The sequence below is a fragment of the Labrus bergylta genome, chromosome 17, assembly GCF_963930695.1.
Source record: "Labrus bergylta chromosome 17, fLabBer1.1, whole genome shotgun sequence".
NCBI classification, from domain to species: domain Eukaryota; kingdom Metazoa; phylum Chordata; class Actinopteri; order Labriformes; family Labridae; genus Labrus; species Labrus bergylta.
In genome coordinates, this window is record NC_089211.1 from 11,244,442 (window position 1) to 11,269,169 (window position 24,728).

Below are 24,728 nucleotides of genomic sequence, written 5' to 3' on the forward strand. Positions count from 1 at the left end.
GGATTCGAACCTGAGCCGCCTGCCCGGAGGACAGCGGCCTCCTTAAATGGGGCATGGGCACCAATCACTAGGCTACCAGCGCCCCAAAACTGTAGTTTTCTAAAGACTATCCAAGACGGATAAGTGCACAATGAGTGTCATCTTCGCTTCTCTTTCAGCATTCAGTACATTGTTTGGGTTTGGGGTTGAACACTCCCCCCTGCTGGATAAGAGGTGCCAATGACTCCAAGGCTTACCAGGTGTTGTATTATGAGTGTGTGTGTGTAGGGTATATCATTTGAAAAAAAAAAGGTATACATTGATTACATTCTAGGGGCTTTGGGTTTTTTATATCTGATTAGGCCAGTTGTTCAGTTTGGATGGAAGTATTCATTTAGGGTTTTGTGTTTTATTGTTGCTTCTGTGAAGAGGTAAGCCAGAAACTACGTCTGGCTTCCCTCTTCTTTTTTTCGGCCAGCCAACCAGTTGTTTGAACATTACAGCAATTTTGTCCTTCTGTGTAAGGACTGAATTGTTTGCTCAAATTTTGGTAATAAAAAAATCAGAATGTGAGCTAGCAAGTTTTTCACTGCAAGAAACCTCTTTTAGCACCAATTCATATTCTAATTTGATACATAGTTTGGACAACAAAATGTGTATTCTTGCACATTAAAGTTAAAAAGATTTAAATAATGCATTTACCCACATAACAAGGTCATATATTTATTTAAATACACATCCTCCTTTATAAAATAACTATCTCATGATGGGTGTGGTGTCAGCCAATTAGACACATGTTTATACTGCTCATCATGCTGGATTAAAAAAAATGAATAAAGGCATCCTCTTTTATACAAGCTTTATTTACAATGTCATTTCCAAGTTTTACAGTGTAGGAAGCACATTTTCATCATTAGGTTCTCATTGGACAGACGTTATATGAAATCCATCTAACTAGACACAAGTTTTATTGTCTCATTCTTAATGGCCACACACCTCCTCTACCACTGTCACATAAAGTATGTACATAATGTGTTTGTATACAAGCGATATAAAACTTGGCAAATGGAAGGTTATTTTGCTACTTCAAATATGTAGAGAAAAGTTTGCCTATGAGTAAAAAATAAAGTTAAACAGACAACACTGCACATGTAGTGATGGATTCTGACCTGTCGACAGCTTGTTGTTTGATTGATCTCTTTTTAATACACTTTAACTGGCCCACCAAGCAATTAGCAGCCAAGTAACAGGAACACTGGGTGTTACTTTCAAGCCAAGGTATGTTAGTAAAACACCCAAACTGTGACAAATACTCGTCAAGTATTTTGTTCTCAAATATGAAAATGAATCTGGAAAGATTTGGGGCTGGAGCTAACAGAATACTATACAGCAAACTGTAATGCTCATGTCATCTTCTCCACGTCTTATTGGCAACATATTGCAGGGGCTGACTTGGGGGAGGGGGATACTTATTAAATAAGAAAAACAATGTTTCAACAACATCCCTGATATAGATTTCAACAGCTCAACCAAAATGTGGATGTGTTCCATTACATACACATTTCCTACCAAACCAATGACTAATGGGGATGGACGGTTGAAGAGATTTGTGTACTATACAGTTCAAATTGCTGATCGCAAATGACAGGTGGACCTGTGTCACCTCCAAATCCGCAGCTGAATTTACATTGCATTATATTGCACAATTTTAAACCACTGGTTTCACGTCTCACTTATGGAACATTTTAGATGCTCACATGTGAAATCCAATTTTTTTTTTCTAATGTAACACTTGCATACCCAACAACTTTCTTTCCAGCATGGCCCCAGTCTTTACTTCTGTCACTAAAACAATGGTAACATTTGATCATTAGAAGGGTCCCAGCTATCACAAATCAATTGAAAGTGTTAGATTTGCTTTTTTTTTTTCCTTAAATGAGTAAATCTTAAAATGTCAAACATGACACGTTAATTGGCATGATCACTTTCTAGGAGACTTGGTGAAGAGCTCTGAGGTAAATGTTACCTCATCTGAGCGGACACTGTTAAAAAAAACTAAAAAAAACACAAAGTTTGTGTCTTTATCTTAGGTGGAGATGAACCTCTTCTCTCTCTCTCTCTCGCTCTGTTGCATAAGACAAAGTATTTAACAGTATTGTGATGTATTCAGGTAACTACACATCCATTGTAACAGTACAAGTGATGTTATAATAATACTAGTATCATCAACAAAAAATGTAACAACACTGCTGTACACGCGGCAACAGAATAAATAAGCCATTCAGATAAAAATGCACGGCATGAATTATAATAAGGTTACACGATATAACAATTATGAGTAAAATGGGTTTAAAAAAAAAAAAAAAAAGAGAGGAGAAAAGCCCCCATGAAGCCCACTCTATCCACACATTACACTCTGAATGAAGATTTCTGTCATGTGGTTTAAAGATCACCATAAACTGTTTTTCTTCCTCTTTATAAAGAACACAATAAAGCTGCTTTATAACAAGAGGCGTGTCATTCATTCTTGTGATTTTCCTTCCAAACAAAGGCACTACAAGTAGAGAATGTCTTTATATCTTTAAATAACTCACTTAAAAATGATGCTAACTTTGAACAACAAGATTTGTTGTTTCTTTACATTAATTAAAAATCAGGCTCTAATGAGATTGTGATTTGTGTCTCTTTCTTTCCAAACAATCTACTGAACATTTGCTTACACAAGCTAATGTACAGTTTCCTTCATTTCTTTTTTTTTCCCCTTCTCCCAGCTATGACTTTAAAAGCGAGTGTTATGATTATAATTTTCTGGCTTTTGGTTGATTAAAGCCACTAGTAAGACTTAAAAAAAAAAAAAAAAAAAAAAGACTACAGTTTAGCCAACTTACCTGACATTAAATCCATTCTAAAGACAGCATGAGAGTGGGCTTAATGGGAGGTTCTACCCTGTATAAAAGCGTATTTGTAACACATTTTATTCATTTAAAAACACTGTTGTTTTTTTTTTTTTGCACATCCTATGCTTGTACTGCAGACTGTCCATAAGCCAGCAGGGCATCTCAGTAATGCCCCATCAGCTCTTCCTTTAGACTAAACGTTGTTGAACTTGTTAACACTTGAGGTAAATCCACTTCTAACATGCCATCTTGTAACATGTTGAGGAGAGGCCGAGCAGAACCGTGAAGATAAAAACCTACAAGCTTAAAAATGGGGCCGACTTTTTTTTTTTTTTTTTTTTTTTTTGATATGCAGACTGAATTGCAGGTTTACACCTCTCAAACATTTCACTCACAAATGCCAACCCTCCTCAAACCATGTCAATAAAAACAGATATGTGAAAATATATCAATGAGGTATCCCATTTTCCCAACTGCCGGACTGACAGACTGCTGCTGTCTTAGATGGTTGTAACAAACCTTTGAATCGTAACAGACTTAACGCTGTCAGAAAGCACAAGCAGGTATGTCTATGAGGAGCGAGGGGGGAGGGAGCGATGGCGTGGAGAGAAGAGCAGGAGAAAGGATAAGAAAGAGCAGGAGACAATGAGGAGGAGTGTGGAGCTGGAAAGGTGAAAGGGAGTTTAATTTAAAAGGGAATGAGGGTTTTCTTTTCCCACACCCCGTGCCTCCTCAGGCTTTGTCTGAAGGTTACAACGCATGACACTGCAGAGTGTTGTTAGTGCTCATTGCTCCTGCTGGTGTGCTGGTTATTTGCAGGTTCAAGACAATGCAAAGTCATGCAAACAGTAGGCAGGCAGGTAGTTCATGCATCATGAGCCTCTGCCTAGACCAGCGTGGGTCAAAGACAGGCCAGGTCAGTGGTGTGCCAGTCATGCAGTGACATTGCTGTTGAGGGAGGAGAGAGAGAGAGAGAGATAATGGTCAGACGGTGTGGCCTAAAAAAAAAAGTCTAAAGTTTCCGCCGTGTACAAACACAGGCAAACAAAATGACCAGGGTTAAAGGAGCGTTTTTAAAAGAGCATCACGTTAGTCAGAGATCATTCACACTGTGCCTCTAAAACAACGACAAAGTTAACAGAATGGAAGAAGGAAAACGAGCAGAAGAAACGGCAGAACAGCTGCAACAAGCATACCTTTTTAAACTTCCAATCTAAAGAGACGTGGACAATAATGGGCTCTTCTTGTCGTAACAACAGGTAAAGCCTTCTTACTTTGATAGATACTGATACTAAAATGATATAAAAAGTAAGTCTGCTGCAATGAGCTACAACGAATAAACGCCCTGTAGGCATTAGTGGCAATCAACACGAAATACCTTTCAACCCAACAGTCAGAATATTTAAGCCTCTGCAACTTTCTAGACTTTTCTCTCTGTCATGTGAGAAGGGACGTTTGCAGTGTTGGTAGGATATTATCGACTAAATATCTTGGTACCTTTATTTAAATTGAAGTGTATGGCACATAGGGTGTTGTCTGAGACAACCTGGTAATGCTGGTAAAATGTAAAAACCTGTGAATGGATGCCATTCTCACTTTGCTCAACAGGGGCTCTTTCGGATATGAATCAGCTAACAACTAAATTGCACCACCTGAAGCTTGGCTGAAGAAGTTACTTTGACTTTTTCTCTGGGAAAAATACCTCTGTCGCTCAGTGTGACCTGTTGTTTTCCCTAAATCATGTTTTACTATGGAGACAAATTAGCAAGCAAATGGAACAAGAATATGTAATGACTTTACATCTTCTTTTGCCTCCCTCTATTTGTTTTGCGATTTTGATCAAACTTTAAAGATGAAAACATCATGAAATGGCAAAAGAACATTTTGTCCCTGTTGAACAAACAGTTCAAACATGGACACGTAAATAAAAACTGATGTCACCTGCTTAAAGCTACATCTTTATAGTTAAAACAGTCGAAAACAAGGTGAACCTCAAATGTCGTCACAGGTAGAGATGTGCATAAATACTGCATGGACAGGCAGAGCGATTCTTTTAACAAAAAATGGCAGACACTTGTGAGGAAGATGTGATTCTTCTCTGCCTTAGATTCAACACGACCTGTCTGGGGAAAAAAAAAGGTTGCCACAGAATACAGACTGAGGATGGCCAGTGGTTGAGGGGAAAAAGAGAGGGTGTTTGGAGTGACAAGTCAAACCCTGTTAAATAGGCTGGGTTGTGCAAAAGGGGGAGGAGCCTGATATCCAAGGAGTGAGGGTAAAAAAAAAAAAATCTTAGTCAAGGGGAAAAAAGTGGTGACAGATATGGGCAGCCTTGTCTGGCATCTCTACCTCATGGATCTGATCAAGAAGAAAAACAGAAAATCAATAGGCAGAATGCAGGGAAACAAGAAACGTCTGTTAGGAATGAAATGGAAATAGTGCGCCTCAAAAAAGGCACATCTACTGCATGTAAGTTCAGGGGATCTGTAAGGTAGCTTGTCACTTTATTTTCTGCCCTGCTTCCATCTACCTGGCGGTAGCTGGCTGGACGTGGCCTGGATAGGAGCGGCGTGTGCTGGTGGCTTGTCTCTGCCGGGCCAAGAAGGACTGACCAGAACCGGTGTTGGCAAGTCTGTCTTCAGCCGCCTTCTTCTGAAAAGACATACCCTGGAAACAGATAAAGAAGGAGATGACTTATTAATGACAATGATGGACAATGTCATTAGAATGAGAGAGCAAATACATGAGGACTAAATGTCAAAGGAGAAACCACAGACACTCTCAGTGCACTATGTAAGAAAATAAAAGCTGACACACAAGATAAGTGTGGACAAAAAAATAAGCAGAGTAGCAGATGTAATATTGTTTAAATCATATATGTGTGCTGCCCTCTGGTGGTTAATGCTGAAATTAAATAATTTAGCATGTAGTCTTGTGCAATATTTTTTTTAAAGTAAACAAACGTTATTAAAAAGTATCAAACTTAACACATGGAAACATGTGAAATAGACTGTGTAACATATAAAAAAGTGTAATGTTCAATCAATCAGGGATGGACTGAAAAGAACTGGACAAACTTGTCCTATAATGTTAACTGGTCCTTGAATGTCAGTGTTTTCAGTACTTTTTCATGACTTAATACTTTAGTGCTGGCAACTGCCATCAGTGTGTGAATGGCACACTTGCGGTGTAAAAGCGCTTTAAGTAGTCAGAAGATTAAAAAAGCACAAGATCAAGTCCATTTAACTGGTATTAACTGTGTGGGTCAATTATTTGGGAACTTTGCCATGTGATAGTTTTCATTAGAAAACAGACAAATATATTCTCAATGTATCCATGAGTCTAAACAACATCTTTAATCAGCTCATTCTGAATTGAATTCTGACGATTTCTAAATCCTTCTTACCATATTGTACCAGGCTGACACGATCAGTTTCTCCTCGTAATCTCTCTGGCCCTTTGTCTTGTCCATCTCTTTCTGTTAAGAGGAAACATAAAGCCAAATGAGCAATGGACTGTTTTTGAAGATAGATTAAACTGTTGTGCAAAGACTGCCATTCTTATTTCACACAAAGTAGCAGGCTGTCTTCTGCAGTGATCTAGTCCTTTACCTCCAAAGAGTGTAGCATCCTCTCCTTCTCCTGGAGCTGGTTCTTCAGGGCCTGAACTTCTGGACCTGAACCCTGGTTCTGTTTGGGGTCTAGGGTTCGAATGACCTGAAGAGGACACATGCGATCATTTCACATATCTACAGAAAGCATCACTGTGTTGCAGGTAGTTTATTAGTCGTTAAAAGAAATACTCACACTTTTGGCTTTTTCCAGGTATTTCTTATATCTCTCCTCCATCTGCTTCATGTCATCATCTTTCTTCTTTAATGCATCTTCCAGCTCCTCCACGCGTTGGGCTGACGGGGAACAAAACAAACCTTTTACATTGTTTTTGTGCTTTTGAGACAGTAAAGTCTGAAGTCATTTGAAATCAGAAAACAAAAAAATCAGGACAGACAAAAAAAAAAGGATAATGTAAAAGAACAGGATCTAAATAAGTCTTCACGCATGCTGACTCAGCAGGGTCCAAACTCACAGCTGGCGGTATATTTAGGCTCCATCTCATCGATGAAGGAGTTCTTTTTCAGTAACTCGTTGTTCAGCTCTCGTAGTTTCTCCCTGATGAAGTGAACAAAGAGAAGGGATCAAAAAACTGCTGCAGGACTGCATGGAGAAGACAGTTTCAATCATTTCAGATCACATTTTATATTATTTTGAAGGTGCTAACTTACATGTGCTCCTCATATTTCTTCTTCAGGATGGAAGACTGGAAATAAAAATAGATAAAGAGCCAATTTAAAAACATTTTATACCATTATACAAGTGCACATAACATAAATCAGATGTGCCCTTACACACTGTTGGACAAATGTCGCAGCCTTTGTAACATTTCTAGAGCTCGACTTCACTGGCCATACTTATCTACAATGCAATTAAGCATTAATGTTCACACTTCACAAAAAATTAATAAAAGTGTATTCTTAAACTGCCCTGTTAAATTGGATCTGTCAAAAGTTAAAAATGAAATGGGCCACACTATACAAGGGGTCCTGCACATTCCCCTTTTCCTCCAACAGAGGGCAGTGAAGAACAAACACAGTTTGGGAAGAGGATATCATTATGATTTCACACTACATTAAATAGTTTATTTGTTTGATTCGGTTTCACTCTGCACTTTCACTTTTCATGTGGGTGCTCTGCAGCAGAATGCTTCTTCAAGACATCTTACATCGTCAAGACAGAGGGAAGTTGTGATTCTACGGGAGAAATCAATCTAACTAAGGGTTGATTGAAGATGCCTCTCTATGTCTAACAGGCAAAGAAGAACTAAAGGATCCTAGCTAAGAGGGAGGTAAAGTACCCTTACACATGTGTAGCATCTCAGTGTTATAAATGCACAACAGCAGTGAAATGCTCTGTACAAGGTTCAGATTCAAAGACTTACGGAGTAGTCTGAGTTCAATCATTTATTATTGAACTCTGTCAAAGAATATGCTTTACACAGTGTAAACAATACACTATGTATAATTTCAACTATAAATCAATCAATCAGTCTTTGTTTGTATAGCGCCAATTCATATGTGTTATCACAAGACACTTTACAAAAGAGCCGGTAAAAGACCTTACTCATTACTATATTATCTACAAAGAGACAACATGAATCCATCATAAGCACTAAGCAACATTTAGCAAAGTAACAGTGGCCAGAAAAAGATTCATTTGAAGAGGCAGAAATCTACCAGTGTGTGCGAAGTGACTTCATTCTGAGATGTTACACATTTGTTGGTGGTCATAAGAAACTAAACAAACGCCCGAGAAAGAGAGACAATCTACAAAAGGGAATTGTAAAATAAGTACTTACTATAGTCTGACAGTTGAAGCGTAATTTAAAAAGAAAATCATGACAACTTTACTCATTTGATCTAGAATCACAAACAGGCCACGTGGATGGTCTTACACCCTGAGTGTTTTCTGTCAGGGTTTTTCTTTTTAACAATGTTTACACAGAAGTTCCACTACTCAATGTCTAAACATGTTCTGATCATTAAACACGGTTTTCTTAGAAGCTCTCCATAATAATGTGTTACGAAAGTCAGTTTGCTCAATATGTGCTTGTTGTTTTCTTGTGTTCATAAATTAAGTGCATGTAAAAAATACTGAGATACTGAGTGAAAAGAAAGATGTTTAAGACTCTTAATGTTGCAGCTGGGATGCAAAATCTACACAAGTCTGCAGTACGTGAACTGAAATCCTAAAAAAAAGAAGTGAGTGGTCTTATTTGTCATTTCTTAACTAATGCCTTTAAGGCTATCTTAAACTACAGCATAAAAACTATACAAACACACATATACAGAAAAACATAATGGACTAGAAATTGTTCTTTGTGGGAGGAGTTAGTTGGAAAAATGGTTATTTTTCCCTATTAATTAAACAGATACAAATAAAAAGGAAGACGAGATCAAGCAGATATGCATTACATTTCTATGTATGTGAGTGGTAATAGCATGATCTTTAATTGTACACACAGAAACAATATTTTGTCACTTACATCGTCTGCTTTAGAACCTTCTTCTTGGAGACTCTTCTGTAGCTCCTCTACCTGACTCTGCTCCTCCATCAGGCGCTGATTTATTAACCTAGATAAAAAAGCAGCATTGAGCAAACAGCGAGCTATACAGCAGTAGATAAAGCATCAGGGTGGCTGGCTTCTAACTAGAAGGTCACTGACTGAAATTCCAGTTGGACAAAGAAATGCTTTGTGGGGGAAGAAAATGGGAGATTGATCCATGTTCAAACACAGGGAAGCAGCTCACACTGAAAATGTGGCTCTGAAAACTGCAGGAATCCGAGCATTTCAAGAAAGGCTCAAGCACAAGTGTGAGAGTGTTTTTTTTTTTTTTTTTTTTTTACTTTGCAAATGTATGTGCTTTGGCTGCCAATGCTGCACCTCTCTGTGCTCTTCACTGACCTGTTCTCCGTCTCCAGTTCATTTTTCCTCCTGTTAGCGTCCTCCAATAGACTCTGCAGCAGTGCAATCTTCTCATTGTCTGATCCCTCCTGGGCCAGCTTCAGCATCTTGTTCTCATGTTGAAGACGAATCAAATGCTCCCTGGAACGACACATTGGACGATGGCAAGTGTTTTTTTTTTTTTGTTTTTTTTTAGGATAACCCTAACTAATGTCTTTCCTAACATTTGAAATCTCTCTGATTTGATGTTCTGGCTAAAAGAGACCCACACACTGTGAACATATGTTATTGCATGTTGATTCTCTGTGTATTGTTGCTCTTCTCTGCACTCATTCAGTTAAATTCCAGCAGATCAGATATTGCATCAACTTTCAGTCTATTTATTGACATTCTCACTATCATCAAATCAAAATAAAGAATTCAATAAACACAGAGAACTGTGCATTGTATGACCAAAATGGCAGGTGGAAAGAAAGCTTTGTTATACTTGAGAGTAGGAATGAGTAGGAGGGGGCTCCGGTAGTCCACCCCCCCCCCCCCCCCTCCTCCCTGATTTCTGACTCTATCCACTCTCTGATCGTTACAATAAAGGCACTAACAGCCAAAATAAATCTTGGAGGAAAAAAAAGGAATGTGTAGGAGGGCTTTTAAATTCTTTATTTTGTTTGAGATACTTTCAAACTGATGACAGCGTACTGTCAAAGATAAGCTTGGATATTTCACTTGATACCATTTTTTAAACACGTCATGGTTTTTTTTTTAAGGGTGCGGTTGCTGATGGAGGAACTGGCTAAATGTTGCCAGATGAACTCTCAGCTGCTAACCAGGAAAGGGCAGGCGAAGGAAACGCAGCGGATGACTTGTGAAAAAAAAAAAAAACGTCTTATATAGTTATAATTACAAACAATACGACTAGATGTATTCTGGTAGAGGCTTGATTCTGCTGCTCTTTTAGCAGAATGGGGGGGGGGGGGGGGGGGGGGGGGAAGACGTTTCCAGCCAAGGCTCGACTTCCTGTTTCATAGTCAGGAGAAAGACCTGACAAATCAATCCCAGATGCTGCTATAAAAGGGTAAATCTTGCAAACTCAGTGTTTAAGGCTGACAGTTCATACTTTTATACGTCACATACAGTTTCTTCTCTTTACACATGAAACATCACTATTGCATCATCTCACGAGCTCAAAGGAAATGACATCACTTCAGCACACAACAATGTTTCCTTACACTACCCCTTGGGTGGGATAAACAGCCTTCCTGCACTGGGTGAACTCGATTCATATTTTGTCCTATTAGTAGATTTCAGTGGATTAGGATTACAAGGTCAAATCTTGGTTCACTTGATAACCAGGCACAGTGTGCTGCCAGCAGAAAACCCAGCCCTCATGGAGAGCAGCAGTAAGGCTGATGTAACTCACACACACAGTTACATAACTCACTTCAGACACGCCAAACTCGTCTACCTTACCACTGCAGTGAGCAGAAGAGGGACATGCTACAAACAGCATCTGACTGGCTACAAACTGAACAACAGCATGACAGATACACTGCACACACAAACACATGAGGACAAGGTGAGAGACACCTGCAGGGGAACAAACCGACTGACACACTCTTAGATTGTGAGTCCTTTCATGACTGGTGTGTTTGTGGCATGTAAGCTACAAACTTAGAGGCCAATCGTCTTTTAAAATAAAATACTGTTTTAGAAAATATTGATGACTTTTTTCTTCCACACACAAACTCACATCATGCTTATTAAACTTGTTACATTAAATACTTTGTGATCTGTCTCCCTGTGTAAAACACAATATTAACATTATTTACCTCACTAACAATGTGCATTTAAATCCTAAGGGAAACAAATCAAGTGTTGGAAAGTCCTACCTAATCTCTGGAGTGGTGATCTCAGCAGCCAAAGAATCAGAGCCGTCGTTACTCGCCAACGGGAACAAACCTGAAACAAACCAAAATCAGTGTTAGAACAGGAGGAAAACATTTGTTAGAGGCTTTAAGTAGACCAAACTCTACTTTTAAAAAAGGCCCAGCTCAGTCCACATACTTAGCAACCCTTGACGGGTACGACTTTTACCTGATGTAAGCTGTCCCTCCTGGGCTTGCACACAATGCAGCTCCTCAATAGTCTCCTTCAGAGAGTCTCTCTCCGTCCTCATACGCTACAGAGGGAGAGAACAAGGAGAGAAGACGTTAAAGAGAAGAAGAAACGGACTGACAGAGAGAGAGAGAAAAGGAGTACAGTCTGAAGGAGCTTCAAAGTGCATATAAAATGCAACAGTCAATCAAATAACTCTCTGAAGATCCAGTATGTGATGTTTATAGCTTTGTTTTGCATCTCTCTTGTTGTTTATTGATGAATCTGCTAAATTACAAACTAGACACAGTCTTTTGGTTTAAAATAATATGATTTCATTTACACAAATAGGACTGTGAATATGTTTGATGGGTATTGTCCGTGTCAACTGCATATTAATCGTTGTGAAGGGTGAAATGAAACCATTGTTGTGATGTACTTCTAGAAGTAAAAAGAGTTGGACCTACATCTTTTTCTTTTTGTAAGGAGTCCACTTTCTCTTTGACCCGTTTGTACTCAAACTCCATCTTGTCTGCCTTTTTAGACTCCTCTGACAGTCGGTTCTGAAGTTCAACCACCTGTGCAGAGAAAGCAGCAGTTAATGAAGCAGCAGACGTGATCACTGACAGTATAGATGTGTGTGTATGTTAGTAATGTGACAGAGTAACGCCTTGAGGAACATGGTGCAGCCAGGGGCCATGCCAATGATAATAACTCCATGTGACCTGTTACCTGTCTCTTGTATGTCTCCAGCTGGCCCTTGGTAGCATTCGCCTTTCGTAACTCTTCTTCCAAACCAACATTAGTCTGCATGAACACTGTGTTCTTCTCTTCCAGCAGCTTGTTCTGGAAACAGAGACAGAAATGTGAGCTCAGTTTTAACTGTGTACAACAATACCACCTGTAAGCCTTAATTAGTTGATGACTAAAAAAGATGATGGAGGCTATATAATGCAGGTTCTTATAAAACATTACAATGTTTTGCAGGGAAAATGTGAAAATACAGATCATGAATACATTTTGTCTCTGTGTTCTCTGAGTGTGACTGAGTACCTGTCTCCTGAGAAGGCCCATGTCCTCCAGTTTCTTCTTGTAGTGTTCCACTGTTGCCTCCAGCTTTGACACTCGGTCTGATGAATGCCTGTGAGGAAAACAACGGTCGCTTTCATTCTGTGAGGTAACATTTACAAAGGAAAAGGAAGTTGGGGGTATAACAAAGGCTTGTTTTATTGTAGAAACCCACCTGAGACAATAAAAGTGTGATCAGGATCGAGGTTCAACACTTAACCTCAACTTCCCTCCAATCAGGCTTTTAGTGCAAAACATTTTTAATCATTTTTATCTTTTCATCATTGAGCAATAATCATGTTTTTAAAAGCTACAAGCAATATAACTGTTTAATGATCTGTGTGATGTAGCTTCAAACGATCATAAAAAAGCACTTATTTTGAAATCTACAAAATCTTGAGTATAACATCAAAGCTTTTCTAAGCCCTCTGAATACAAACTTTATTAAGGGCACAACAAACATCATCAGTAAGAAAATGAAATCTCAGTGTGTTGAAAGCCGAATCTGCCTCCCTGTCTTACCTGAGGACATCCATTTCATCCTTGAGAGACTGGGCCTCATCAGCCAAGGACGTAAGCTCTTCATTTTGTGATTTCACATCCAAGAGTTCTTTTTCAAGCTCTTCACAACGGATCCGGTAGTCATCTTTCGCTGCCTCCAACCTACAAAGAAAAAAAAGGCATATTTCAGAGCTGAAGATGTCTGACATCAAGATCAGTCAAGCCTCTCTCTTTCTCTCTTTTGATGTGGCAAAAAACATCCTCCTACCTGAAAGTCTCCTCCTGTAGTTGCTCCAGTTGTGTCTGCAGCTGGAGGTGTCTGCGTCCAGCAGGGCTGTTAATATCCTCTATAGAGTCAGACTGGTTAAGTCTCTCCATCAGGACCTGGTTTTCTGCGAGCAAACTGCTTTTCTCCTCTTGAAGGGCTGCGACCTGCGGGGCAGAGGACAGCAAAATACGAAGGCAGAGTGGAAACACAAAAAGAAAAAAAGGAGAAGAAAGAAATGGTCCAGTAGCAAGACAAGTAGAATCAGATGAGAAGGAAGAACAGAGGGAATTTTAAAAAAGGTGAAGAAGGGGCAACAAAAAGGAATTGCATGGAGAATAGGATGAGAGGTGTAGAGTAGGAAGAGAGGAAAGGATGTTAAGATGGAGAAAAAAGAGAGGAAGAGAAAGGACACAAGTTAGAAAGTAAATGACACTTCTTTTTGTATATGTCAAGCTTTTTTTTTAAAGTACATGTACAACTTCTCAATGCATTCAGTTATTTTCAATCACTGCATCCATTCTGGCAATAAAGCAAGCACACACCAAACACACACCTCAACAAGGCAAAACTAAAACACACTCCAACATGGCAAAGAGGGCTGGTTTGATGTCACCTTCTCAGTGGGATTGATGGATGATTCAATCTCACACAGAGCAAAGCAGAAGCTGTTTTTAAAAGGAACGATACTTGTAAAAAAAAAAAAAAAAAAAAAAAAAAGTGTGGTGCACTGTTAAAATTTAAGAAATGACTTTGATATTTTGTAAAGAGAATATAAATTGTGCTCCAATGATTAAGCTGTTTTTTCCCCTCGAAAATGTCTCACTACCTGACGTGTAAAGGATGTAATCACATCATCTTTTACAAACTCTAGTTGTTTTTTCCAATTAAACTAAAATTGCATTACCTGAGGACATGTTATATTTGCATTATAGTTTGCGTATTTTATGACCTTATACAATGGCATCAGCTTTTTCTGCTTCATAAAACCTTTTAGCACTTCATTGTGTAAAATGTGTCCCGTTGAAACGGCTGGAACACGGGAATGTGGAAGTGTTCAGAGAGAACTTGCAGCAGCGTGATATTCTCTCACTGTGGTAAGTCTATTTGAGAAGAGTTTAAAAAGAAAGAAAGATGTTTCAAAGTAGTTTCATAAAGACATACCTAATCCCTATTCGTATGAAGTAACATTGTGTGTAATTCTGTTACAGATGTTAGCATTTTGACCCCACCCCCCATTGAAAAAAACATCATATATGAATAATCCAAAATATACATTATGTGTGAATATTTGACAGATATTCAACAGCTGTGCCATGAAATGATTCCTCCCTGGGTCCAAAAGAGTTCTCCCTTTACTGTGTAGTGTTGCTGTGGTAGAGCATGAAACACACCAAGGTAAAAAGGGCAGAGGGTATTTAGTGAAGGGGTGACAACTGACACACCCACAAAGAAACTGCAGCTGTGACTGGTGTGACCCCCAAGAGGACCACGTGTACACATGTGCACAAACACTTGTGCACAACTGTGTACACACACACACACATGCACACATAATTAGGAAAAGGGGGGATCTGGATTCCAAAGGGGATGCTGGTGCAAGCAGACTGAAAAGAAAATCCAGGACTATTAGACACACCACACGCCATTGATATAAAAAAAAAGAGACAGGAAGAAAAAGAAAGTTTGGATTTACCCTCTCTTCTAGCTCATTATACTCTAACCTCAGCCTATCACGCTCCTCTTGGACATGGAGGGCCTTTAAAGCAAGGCACACAGTATTGAAAAAGTGAGGAGATAGGAGGACACCAAACAGGAGAGAGCACGTAACCCTTTAAACTACAGCTCCATTTTTCTGCAAAAACACTGTCATTAGCACAATGTATGGTAACTTACAGGTTAATTATGATCAGCTGTTACGAGATGATCGTTATCTGAATGTTACGGCCCCGTGTCCACCTAGAATTTTTTCCGGGGCAGAGAAGCGCTGGGTGTGCGCTCGGGAGCTCTTGTATGAAGCGTTTGTGCGCTGAGAAGAGAAGCGCTACACGTCTCTATGACTACAGTCTGTTGACAATGGCCGCTGTATGACTTACACTGCTCTGTTACTATTACTGTATATTTTTTATTTGAGATCATTTATTTCTCGATCGGACACGGATCAAAGAGGATGTGAGTACATGACACGATTGGTAGGCGGCAAAACTACGGGGGAATATCTTGTATCTGGTGACATCAACAGCGCCTTTCTGAATAGTTTAACGATTTTCAACTTGAGCGGCTGCACAAAATTAATGAAAAGACGCTGGGCGCTTTTTCTCTGGGCGGCCGCCTGCTGCTGGGAACGCTCTCTCCTCGTTGAATACAATTTTTTTTTTAAAGGCTCTGGAACTAAAAAAAAAATATAAAAATGCTAGGGGGACACGGGGCCTAAGAATGTTTCTTTCACCATTTACATTAAGATATACTTAAACTATAACATAATAAAGAACCTTGTATAGAAAAAAAGGAGCTGCCTTTAAAGTGTACTTAATAAACAGCTATAGAAATATTAAGCAAGAAACAATCAGTTTGATAGTAAAAAAAAAAAAGAGTAACAAACTTCAAGTGAAATGCTTAAAAGAAACTTTAAAGGGAAGAAGAGGGAGTTCTCGGGTATGTATTTACAGTATGCTATTGTTCTATGCTTTATTGAACTTTATGAACGATTGGATACATCACTGAACACTTGTATGGCTTCACAACTGCATCAAACAAACCTGCATGTCCAGCTCCCGACACCTCTGAGCGATCTCTTCCTTGGTGGACAAAGCATCGTTCAGCTCCTCTGCCGTCTTCTTGAGCTGAGAACAGAGTGAGAACAGATAAAAACCCTTCTGAATTTTTCTAATTTTCTCAAGCTCAACTCAAGAGTCACTCATGCCTACCGTTAGCTTACTGATTATACAAACAGGTCTGATCAAAAGGTAGTGTTGACACCTTATTGGTGGTATCGACTGAAAACAGAAATGATTTGAAGGCTCCACAGTGAAGATTTAGTATGAAGTCTCCATACCTGTCGGTCTAGATCCACATACGAGTCATTCCCTCCCGCCACTGGAGTCTCTTTACTCATCAGCTACAGAAACACAGAATAATGTTCAGAGAGGTTAAATGTAAGAAGCGACAATATGAAGCAGAACTTTGTCAATCATGCATCTGTGCACTTCAAACTCCAATTTATATATATATATATATATATATATATATATATATATTTAAATCTGAAGTATCTGATCAATGACATGTCATTACTGATCAATCATCATCTACAATTCATTATTAAAGGCCTGAAACACATGATAGTTCACCTCTTGGATGGCTGTCATGACAACATGCTGCACTGACTCCTCCATCATCATTATGGTCTGGATGTATTCTAGAGAGCACAGACAAGTAAAGGGTCAATCCAAGCTTCTGAGTCAGTTTCTAATGCAATGTGCAAACACACAGCACATTGTTTAAAAACACCAAATTGCACATTGCACACACACGTACAAATTGACAAAGTGATGATGCTATGAGCACCTTGTTTCTGTTCACAGTTGACTGCACAGCCCAGCAGAAGTTGTAGCATCCTCCCGAGTTCTGCGTGGTCGGAGTGTTCTCCGATAAGGTTCACATCTGGTAGTGTGAAGTCGTTGATGTGCTGGCCCAGGATCTAGACACAAACAACAAGGTGTCTAAACTTAAAATAATGGACACATTTCATTATATGAAAACGACATCATCATGGTGGTGTCATGTGTTGAGTTAAACAGATTAAGGGTGGAGTAGGCAGTCACATTTTCTCTGTAGCAGAAATCCTTCTCCTTATGTAATCGGAGTTCTGGGTAGTGATCAAGTCTTGTGGGAACAGTAGATTTTTCTTACCTCCTGATTATAGTCTAGCATTCCTTTTAAGATTTTCTTCAGATTGCTGACCTGAAACAAGAAAAGACAATGAGAAAGAATTACACAAGCAACACTGAACCAGAGGTTAGACCTCCAGATGACTCTCACAAGATAATGACAGCGATTAGTCATCATTTATTTATCAAAATCCTCGGAAAACACATTGAGAGAGAACCCTCGTTTCCAATGGAGCCGAGGTAAATCCATACTTTAAAATGTGACATAACAAGAGTGGGATCGACCATGTCATTATGAACAAAAAATGGCTAAATTTAGTAACAGTTTCTCGGATCTGGTTTCATAAAAGATGTAAAAGGGAAATGCAAATGTAAAAAAAAAAAAAAAAAAGAAGAAGCAGATACTAACCTTTAACCTCCAGTTGTCCCCGACCTCTGGCTTGATTCTACTTATCCAAGCATCACTAAAATAAACTATGTCTCTAAAAAGTTCAGACACACAAGAGAGCAGGGATTTAGATAGTTTGAAAAAAAAAGACGCTTGCTGATGAAAAACTTAGTAGTATAAATCTGAAGAGCAGAACTTACATTTTCTGCAGAGCTTGGGCCATGACGATACCACTCGTCAGGTCTTCCACTGTCTTGCATGGAGCCTCCACTCCAAAGGTCTGGATCTAAACAACAAAACAAACAAGTGTTGACTGGGCTGTGTACACACTGTCTAACTGAATCAAAATGACATTAAACACTGTAATAGACAAACCACGACACCCTCTTTATCAAGGTCTAAATGTAGAATTTTATATTCAGCTTAAGTGATGATCAGTTAAACACTTAATGAATGTGAAGCAGGAAAAATTAAATTTGCTTTGGTTGAATTGATCTATAAATATCGTCCTGCTCTTTAATGAAGCTCACACTTCCCACTCCAGCACAAATTTTCACAGCTTCGCAAGTCATCACTGCAGTTTCTCTCGACTCTTGCGTCACCTCTTTCCTTTCTTTCAGATTATTCCTCACTTGAAAAGTCTTTTTTCTGTCCTTCTTATTATTCTGTACTGCTTTCCCTCCCGGCTGCAAGTCTGATGTTGCACAGACAGATGTGAATATCTTTGAGTCTGCACGCCAACAGTCCACGTGCAAAAGGAAAGCGGGGAAGAAGTTGAGAGAAGGAATGTTGGATTTCTGACAGGAAGAAAGTGATGAGGTTGAAATTCTTCCTGTACAACCTTCTGCTGGTCTCACTTTTCATTACGTGGCAAAACAGTCAGCTGCCAAGCTCTGAGCTGCAGAGAGGGAAGAGTAAGAAACGATTGGCCAAGTTTCCTGCGATGGCAAAACAATTAGGGACACTTTTAAGTCCCTAATGAAGGGTAAAGCCTGGATCAACATGAGGTAACTGTGTTGAAATTAAATGAGCTGAGAGAGGGAAACTCCAGCTGAGCGTTTAATTTATTCACTAATATTTGCAGCTTTGTAGTGCTACTAACAAAAATCCCATTCAAAGTTCTTAAAGTTGAAATAATGATCTATTATAACAGCAGCTTCAAGTGTTAGCAATAATACAGCCTTCAAACGACTGCTTTACCGGTTGTATGGCAGCTTGTCTCAAAACATACATGATGACGATTCTTTTTACAACTAACGAGTGGTCATAATAAGAATAATTGAATATTTGTTCAGTTTAGCCATGTTCTGAATTTCCCCTCTGGGGATCAAGAATGATCTTATCTTCTAATTCTTTGGATCAAACTCTGCAGGTTTAGGACTTGAAGTAGTATGTAGCCACAGAAACTCAGTGATAGGTCTGCACTATCACTTAGGTACTTTCAGTAAACAAGAAGACATCGGACACTGCACACAGTGAAGGACACACTCCACTCCACGTGACATGAGGGATACATCACACTCAAAATAACATCCACACATCATCACTTGATGAAATAATATAACTTCAATGTTTAAAGTGTTTCTAAAAGGACGCTGATTTACTTTGGAATCACAAAGCAAATGATCCTCTTTCCTGGAGTTTGTCTAAACAAAAAAAAAAGGTGAAACAATCAAATACAGTTTGCTTCCAATTCTAGCATGACCTTCCACTGTACTTTACAACACTGATGACAGCCTGACTTCTCAAAAACATTACTCTCCTACTTCTGATCTCAAAAAGTCTTCATACTAGATAACCTCCAGTCTATTCAGGTAGTCAACCCCACATGAGATAAGTCTCTCTGTGTGTACATCATGCAGCTGAAGCCAAACACTGGCCCGGAGCCAGCACATGTAGAAACCTAAACAATACCCCTGATTACATAACACCAACTACCAGGGAGAGACTTTTCCCCACATCAATTACCAACACAGCATTCCCTTTATTTCTACCAGATAAGCTGAATTTTCAGCTACATTTATATTCAACACAATCAAGATTTGACTCTTTCCTGCAATGCTGTCATCTCGTGCAACCACTTTTATGCTGACTTCCTGTGTTACAAAACCCTTAGGACACAACACTGGCAAGAGAGATGGCTATGTGGTTTCATACAAAGTAGTGTTTAATGAGTTGGTGTCAAATATATAACATTAAATAAAAAGGTCTTGTCATGTTGAAAAAATACAGTTATAAAAATGTTATTACATTGAAAACAACACTCAAAGACAGAATTGCACATGGATGGAATGAAGCAAACAGGATAGTGTAGTCCTGGAGTTGCACGGTGCTTAAATTAAGTGTATGTTTTGTGTCATGGTAGAAACGGTGGCAAACACAGCTGTTGCTCTAAAAGCAACATTTGGTCTACATCATTTCCTGTAGCAGGAAAATGGTGGGAGGACAGAAAATATGGTGGCACTCGCACAAATACAAAAACAACCCATAGAGGCCCTGATGAACACATGTTCCCAAACAGGACAGCATGACAACCAGTGCACTGCTATCTAAAGAGTAAAAAGCCTAAAGGCCCTGACCCACAAAGAAGATCGTTAGCCGTTAGTCCTAGTTGGCAGCATTCGTCCCCACTAGTTATTTGCCGCCTGCTTGGTGTGTCAAGGCCTTGGAAATAAAAAATAAATATCTCTCCTAAAGTACCTCCAGCACTGGATCTAAGGTTGGGATCTAATGTTGTTTATAATCAGCCACCTTAACTCTCACAGCAGTGTTAGCTCCTGGAACAACCCCATCAGTTGCATTGTCTCCACTTGGCCTCTTTTTGCGGGCCTCTGTAGCTATTATTCCACTCTATAGTACTGTCCCCACACAGCAACATGTTTCCATTGCTCCAAAACCTCCACATGCTCGACTGCATGCAGTATACATGCCACTGTGTTACAAAGCCTTTAAAAAGAGTGTGTGCCCATGTGATGCCTCTTCAAAAAGCCCAGCGGAGTAAAACAGGCGAGTCTCTTTATGCTGCGGAGAACAATGAGCAACTGCCCGGCACCAGTGAATAAAGCCCAACTTTTTCAGCTCCAAGTAAGTGCATACAATTTCACTGCTTTGACTGTATTATGTGTACGTATCATTTGAGACAAGTGCACATCATGCATATATAGTCACTTACCGGTATTGTGTTGATTAAATCTGCTAGAACAGATTATAAGAATATTTGGGGGATGAACATTTACTCAAATTGTATAGATTTCACCAGCAGACTTTTTTTATTGGCAATAAGCAAGCTGATCAACGCACTCAGACTAAAAATAAAGTCTTAATTTGGAAACGGTGCAAAGTTTAGTCATTGTGCTCTGAGCCTCTGAGCTGTTGTTTCTGACCTGCGCTAAAGGTCCATCAGCTGTAACGAGTAAAACAATGGGGGCAATCTACAAGTGTCATTTCAATGCTGCATAAACAAATGCAGCAGCTATATAAACTGTTTTATTGTCCCTGGAACTCTGTGATGTTGAGTTTTGGGTTTACATTTTTGAAGTATTTGCACAAGTTCTTGATTATATCCTTCCCACATCTTATCCCATCTCCCCCTATCCCATTTTTCTTAACAATGAGGGTCTTTTACCTGCTCTTTTGTAAAGCCTCTCAAGATAACACTTGTTATGAATTGGCGCTATACAAATGATGATGATTGATTGATTATTACATTGACAGCTCAGCATTGCTATCGTTTTTTTGTGGCTTTTTTGCCTACTTTTCAGCTGTTCCTTCCTCCACCACAGAACATCCTGTGAAATTAATCTGCATACCATTTTAGGCCCTGCAAGTGCCAAATCTTTGTGTGAGCTGCATTGTGATGTTTGATAAGCCATTCATTTGAAAACAAAGAACTATCAAACACAACAGAAGAATGTGTTAATTGTACTTAAAAAAAAAAAAGATTTGCTAATTTCCAACAGCCTTGCCAGGATGCAATCAGTTTTCTTTGAGTAAAGGTAATAGAGCAGCTATCTGCTAACAGTACAGATGACAGAGTCCAGTGTAGTTTCTCTTCAAGAAGTTAAAGAGAGAGAGACAGTCTTAAAATGGGATCCACATCTGCATTGAACTGACATTGGTTGAGAAAACTCTGAACAATTGTAGCTTGAGATAGAAAATGTTACACAAAAATGTGGATTTTCACTGACACTCGCAATTTCTAACCTATGTGAAGAGTGTGGTCATTTTAAAAAAAAACCTTGACATCTAGAAATAAAAACTATACCGTAGCAACCAACAACAAAACTCATGAAAATACAGACTCAAGCACACCAAGAAAGTGTGGACATAAACTTCTTGGACAGGGCAGACTGAGGTCAAAAAAAAAAAAAAGCCCCACCTAGGAGTTTGTGGAAGCATTTGGGAAGGGTTGAAGTCAAACTGTGGATAGAGTGTGTGTCACATGACTAAAGCAACACATGACTAGGAGTCTAGGACAACGTGATTAGCAGCAAAAGCACTCAAATAAACTAAAAACAAAATTGATAACAAAAGGTTTTCTAGATGTTTACCTCCAGATTATGCATCTTGCATAATAGCTATCTTTGTTTTGCAATGTTTCCCTGAAAGAATAGCATAGCAGATGGAACACAACGTCAACAACCCTACATCTTTTAGAGTAAGAGTGAGTGTGCATGTGGTGCCAAACAAAATGTCGTCAGCTGCAAAAATACATGCCGCAAAAATAACCAAGACACAATGCAATCAATGCATATTGTTGTTTCATTCCAGTTAGCGCATAGGTGCCTGTAGATGTTATTCTTGAAGTTCCAGTGTAGACTTCAAATCTTTGTGTTGCTCTTCATCAGCCTTACATTAAGCTGTTGTAGACAATAATCATTACACATGGGGAGATTTAAAGGTAAAGGTATAATTGCAGCTGAAACCAACAATTTTATAGAATAGCAGATTACTATTGTATGCACAGAGATGTTAATGGGGCCAACAATAGCTACTGTCCCGTAAGCGTACTGTCATGCGATAGAATTGTATCACTTGTATCTCATTATCTTATTAGACAAACTGGCTTACACAACAGGAAAGAACTGCAAGATAAAAGCAGTAGCTGCATGCAGATAGACTCACAACAAAGATAAATGGCATTTGACCGACATCTGATAACATTTTTCATTCTGGCACCACAGATACTTCCTATTTTACAGGTATGCTTGCTTGATTTCATCCCGTAATAATGTCTATTTCATGCATCATCACTTAGAACTGTTAAATTACAAGATATGTTTGAACGTGTTTATCAGTCAATATTGAACAACAAACAAACAACCAACTACTTATTTGTGAGTGTGCCTAAAATCCTAACACTTCTTCCTGTTACATTGACCTATCGCAGAAGCACCACTTAACACATATTCACTGCTACTTTGTAAGACGTTAAGTCTCACATGTCTCAGTAACAAGCAGTCACAATCTGTGCTGTGACTCCGCAGATGACAAGCATGTGAGGAATGTTTGAAGCGACGTCGTTACAGGGAACATGACGAAAAGGCTACAGATAAGCCAAACCATGACAACAAAAGGAGGGTGCAAAGTTGATGCACAGACAGATACGACATGCAGTGTAGTGTAGCTGTACATTCATTTCATTTATAAAAAGGTATTCCGACGGTGACATTTCTGACTTTTCGTTGCCCTTACTTTTTCCAATCTCAATGAAAGCCTTTGTGATTAAAGCTGCATTCAGTTATGAATCCCAAACCCCTACATTGTTTATATATTTTTTTTTAAACAAGCTTTAATGGGCTAAATTACTTTCACAAAAGGAAATGTGCACATGTCTTTGCTTTACATGACATGTAAGGAAGCACATGACCACGGAGAAGCACGGAAGCTTGCTTGCACTAAGCTCTACCACAACCAACATCACAAGCTTTGTTTTGACTTTACACTATGACATATGTGCCAGTAGCTTATTGTGAAAACAAGGAGTTTCCATCAATTGCTACCCGTGCCAATCCATTCCCAAGTCATTACACGTTTAAGATATGTCATGAACTGCAAATGTCTGCTGAGATATCTAAATCCATTCAGCCTTTCCCCCCCCCAAACATCAAGCAAGTGCATCACACCACAACAAAAACAGCTCTCAGCTTCTTGGTTACACTGTGTATCATCTCAGCTCAAGACCCCTTTTCAACATTGTAAACATACACCAACCTTCAGCATGTGATGCTACAGTATGGTGCATTATTTCACTGCTTTAACATCTGCTTTGAGGCTTTAACTAGACATGCATGGGTCATTTCTCAAAGATTGGAAGGCAACAGAAAACAGGACATAATGACACATTGGGAAACAATGAGAGGAATTTAGTCTCAGACCAGACACTGAGCTGTAACCTTATATCCTCTCTCCGCTTATAAACCATTGAACCATAACAAGGCCAATGGTCTCTGCTGTTTGATCCCTTTATTACGCGACAGACATCAGGAAAGTTGAGTTAGCTTTATATTCGATGGCAAAGAACTGGCAACAACATATTAGTCTTGAATGGCTACACGGGTTTATGGCGGCTAGTAAGCAACACATCAGCAGCTAAAGTAGCAAACAGCTGGCCTGCATACGTAACCAACGTGAGCCCATGTCATTTTCCCCCCTCCAGTCTGCTACCGTTACCCGAGCTAGCTCCCTAGGCTAGCGTTAGCCTTTATGTTAGCTAGCATCAGCCGGCTGCCGGACAACAGTCTATCTGTGAAAAGAAGCCCCGAAAACTTCATATTTTTTTTGGTCACCTACCCATGTCAGGAGGCTTTCACAGAGTTCCATTCGATCCAGTGACTCTGAGGTGCTCATTGTTACCTAACGTAGACCGACTTTATGTGGTGAGCGGAGCCTGAGGTTGTCAGTCGGCTTCATGTACTCCCGAGGTCTCTCGCTCTCTCTCTGGGTGTCTCACGGTCTCTGTGTTGGCCAATAGTCGGGTTCGCTGCTTTGCCAGACTGGCGTCTCTGCCTGAGGAGGGCTGGGTGGGCGGAGTCTACTAGTCCACATTCAAGAAAACTCCCACAATTACAGAGGAAAACTCCCTAAGGAGAATGTCCTTCCTCTGGGACAAGAATGTAAAAAAAATAAAA

General features: G+C 39.4%; 1 protein-coding gene across 3 annotated transcripts; it reads right to left on the minus strand.

Annotated features, from left to right (window-relative positions):
• Window positions 1–823: 823 nt before the first annotated feature.
• hook3 (hook microtubule-tethering protein 3) lies at window positions 824–24,581 on the minus strand. Of its 3 annotated transcripts, none has more exons than XM_065965585.1 (25): window positions 24,391–24,581; window positions 17,799–17,884; window positions 17,620–17,692; window positions 17,233–17,283; window positions 16,888–17,020; window positions 16,671–16,738; window positions 16,376–16,438; window positions 16,080–16,163; window positions 15,017–15,079; window positions 13,324–13,487; window positions 13,077–13,217; window positions 12,540–12,627; window positions 12,219–12,332; window positions 11,954–12,064; window positions 11,487–11,571; window positions 11,282–11,351; window positions 9,396–9,536; window positions 8,976–9,063; window positions 7,159–7,193; window positions 6,963–7,045; window positions 6,683–6,783; window positions 6,488–6,592; window positions 6,283–6,354; window positions 5,407–5,543; window positions 824–5,234 (listed from the first exon to the last, which is right to left on the minus strand). In XM_065965585.1, the coding sequence occupies exons 1-25, from the start codon at window positions 24,445–24,447 to the stop codon at window positions 5,222–5,224; spliced, it is 2,226 nt and encodes a 741-aa protein (XP_065821657.1). In that variant the 5' UTR covers window positions 24,448–24,581; the 3' UTR covers window positions 824–5,221. The 3 variants fall into 3 exon arrangements, with proteins under 3 accessions (XP_065821657.1, XP_065821656.1, XP_029135262.1); XM_065965584.1 differs by having other exon boundaries at window positions 824–3,824; window positions 24,391–24,580; XM_029279429.2 differs by lacking the exon at window positions 15,017–15,079 and having other exon boundaries at window positions 824–3,824; window positions 24,391–24,578.
• Between the last annotated feature and the right edge of the window lie 147 nt (window positions 24,582–24,728).

Bases quoted from the DNA above. Each gene is read 5' to 3' on its own strand.
- hook3 (XM_065965584.1), bottom strand. From the start codon at position 24,447: ATGAGCACCTCAGAGTCACTGGATCGAATGGAACTCTGTGAAAGCCTC. The intron at 17,693-17,798 runs GTAAGTTCTGCT...TGAACTTTTTAG, and splicing joins GCCCAAGCTCTGCAGAAAAT to AGACATAGTTTATTTTAGTG. The intron at 17,021-17,232 runs GTAAGAAAAATC...GTTTGTGTCTAG, and splicing joins TGCTAGACTATAATCAGGAG to ATCCTGGGCCAGCACATCAA.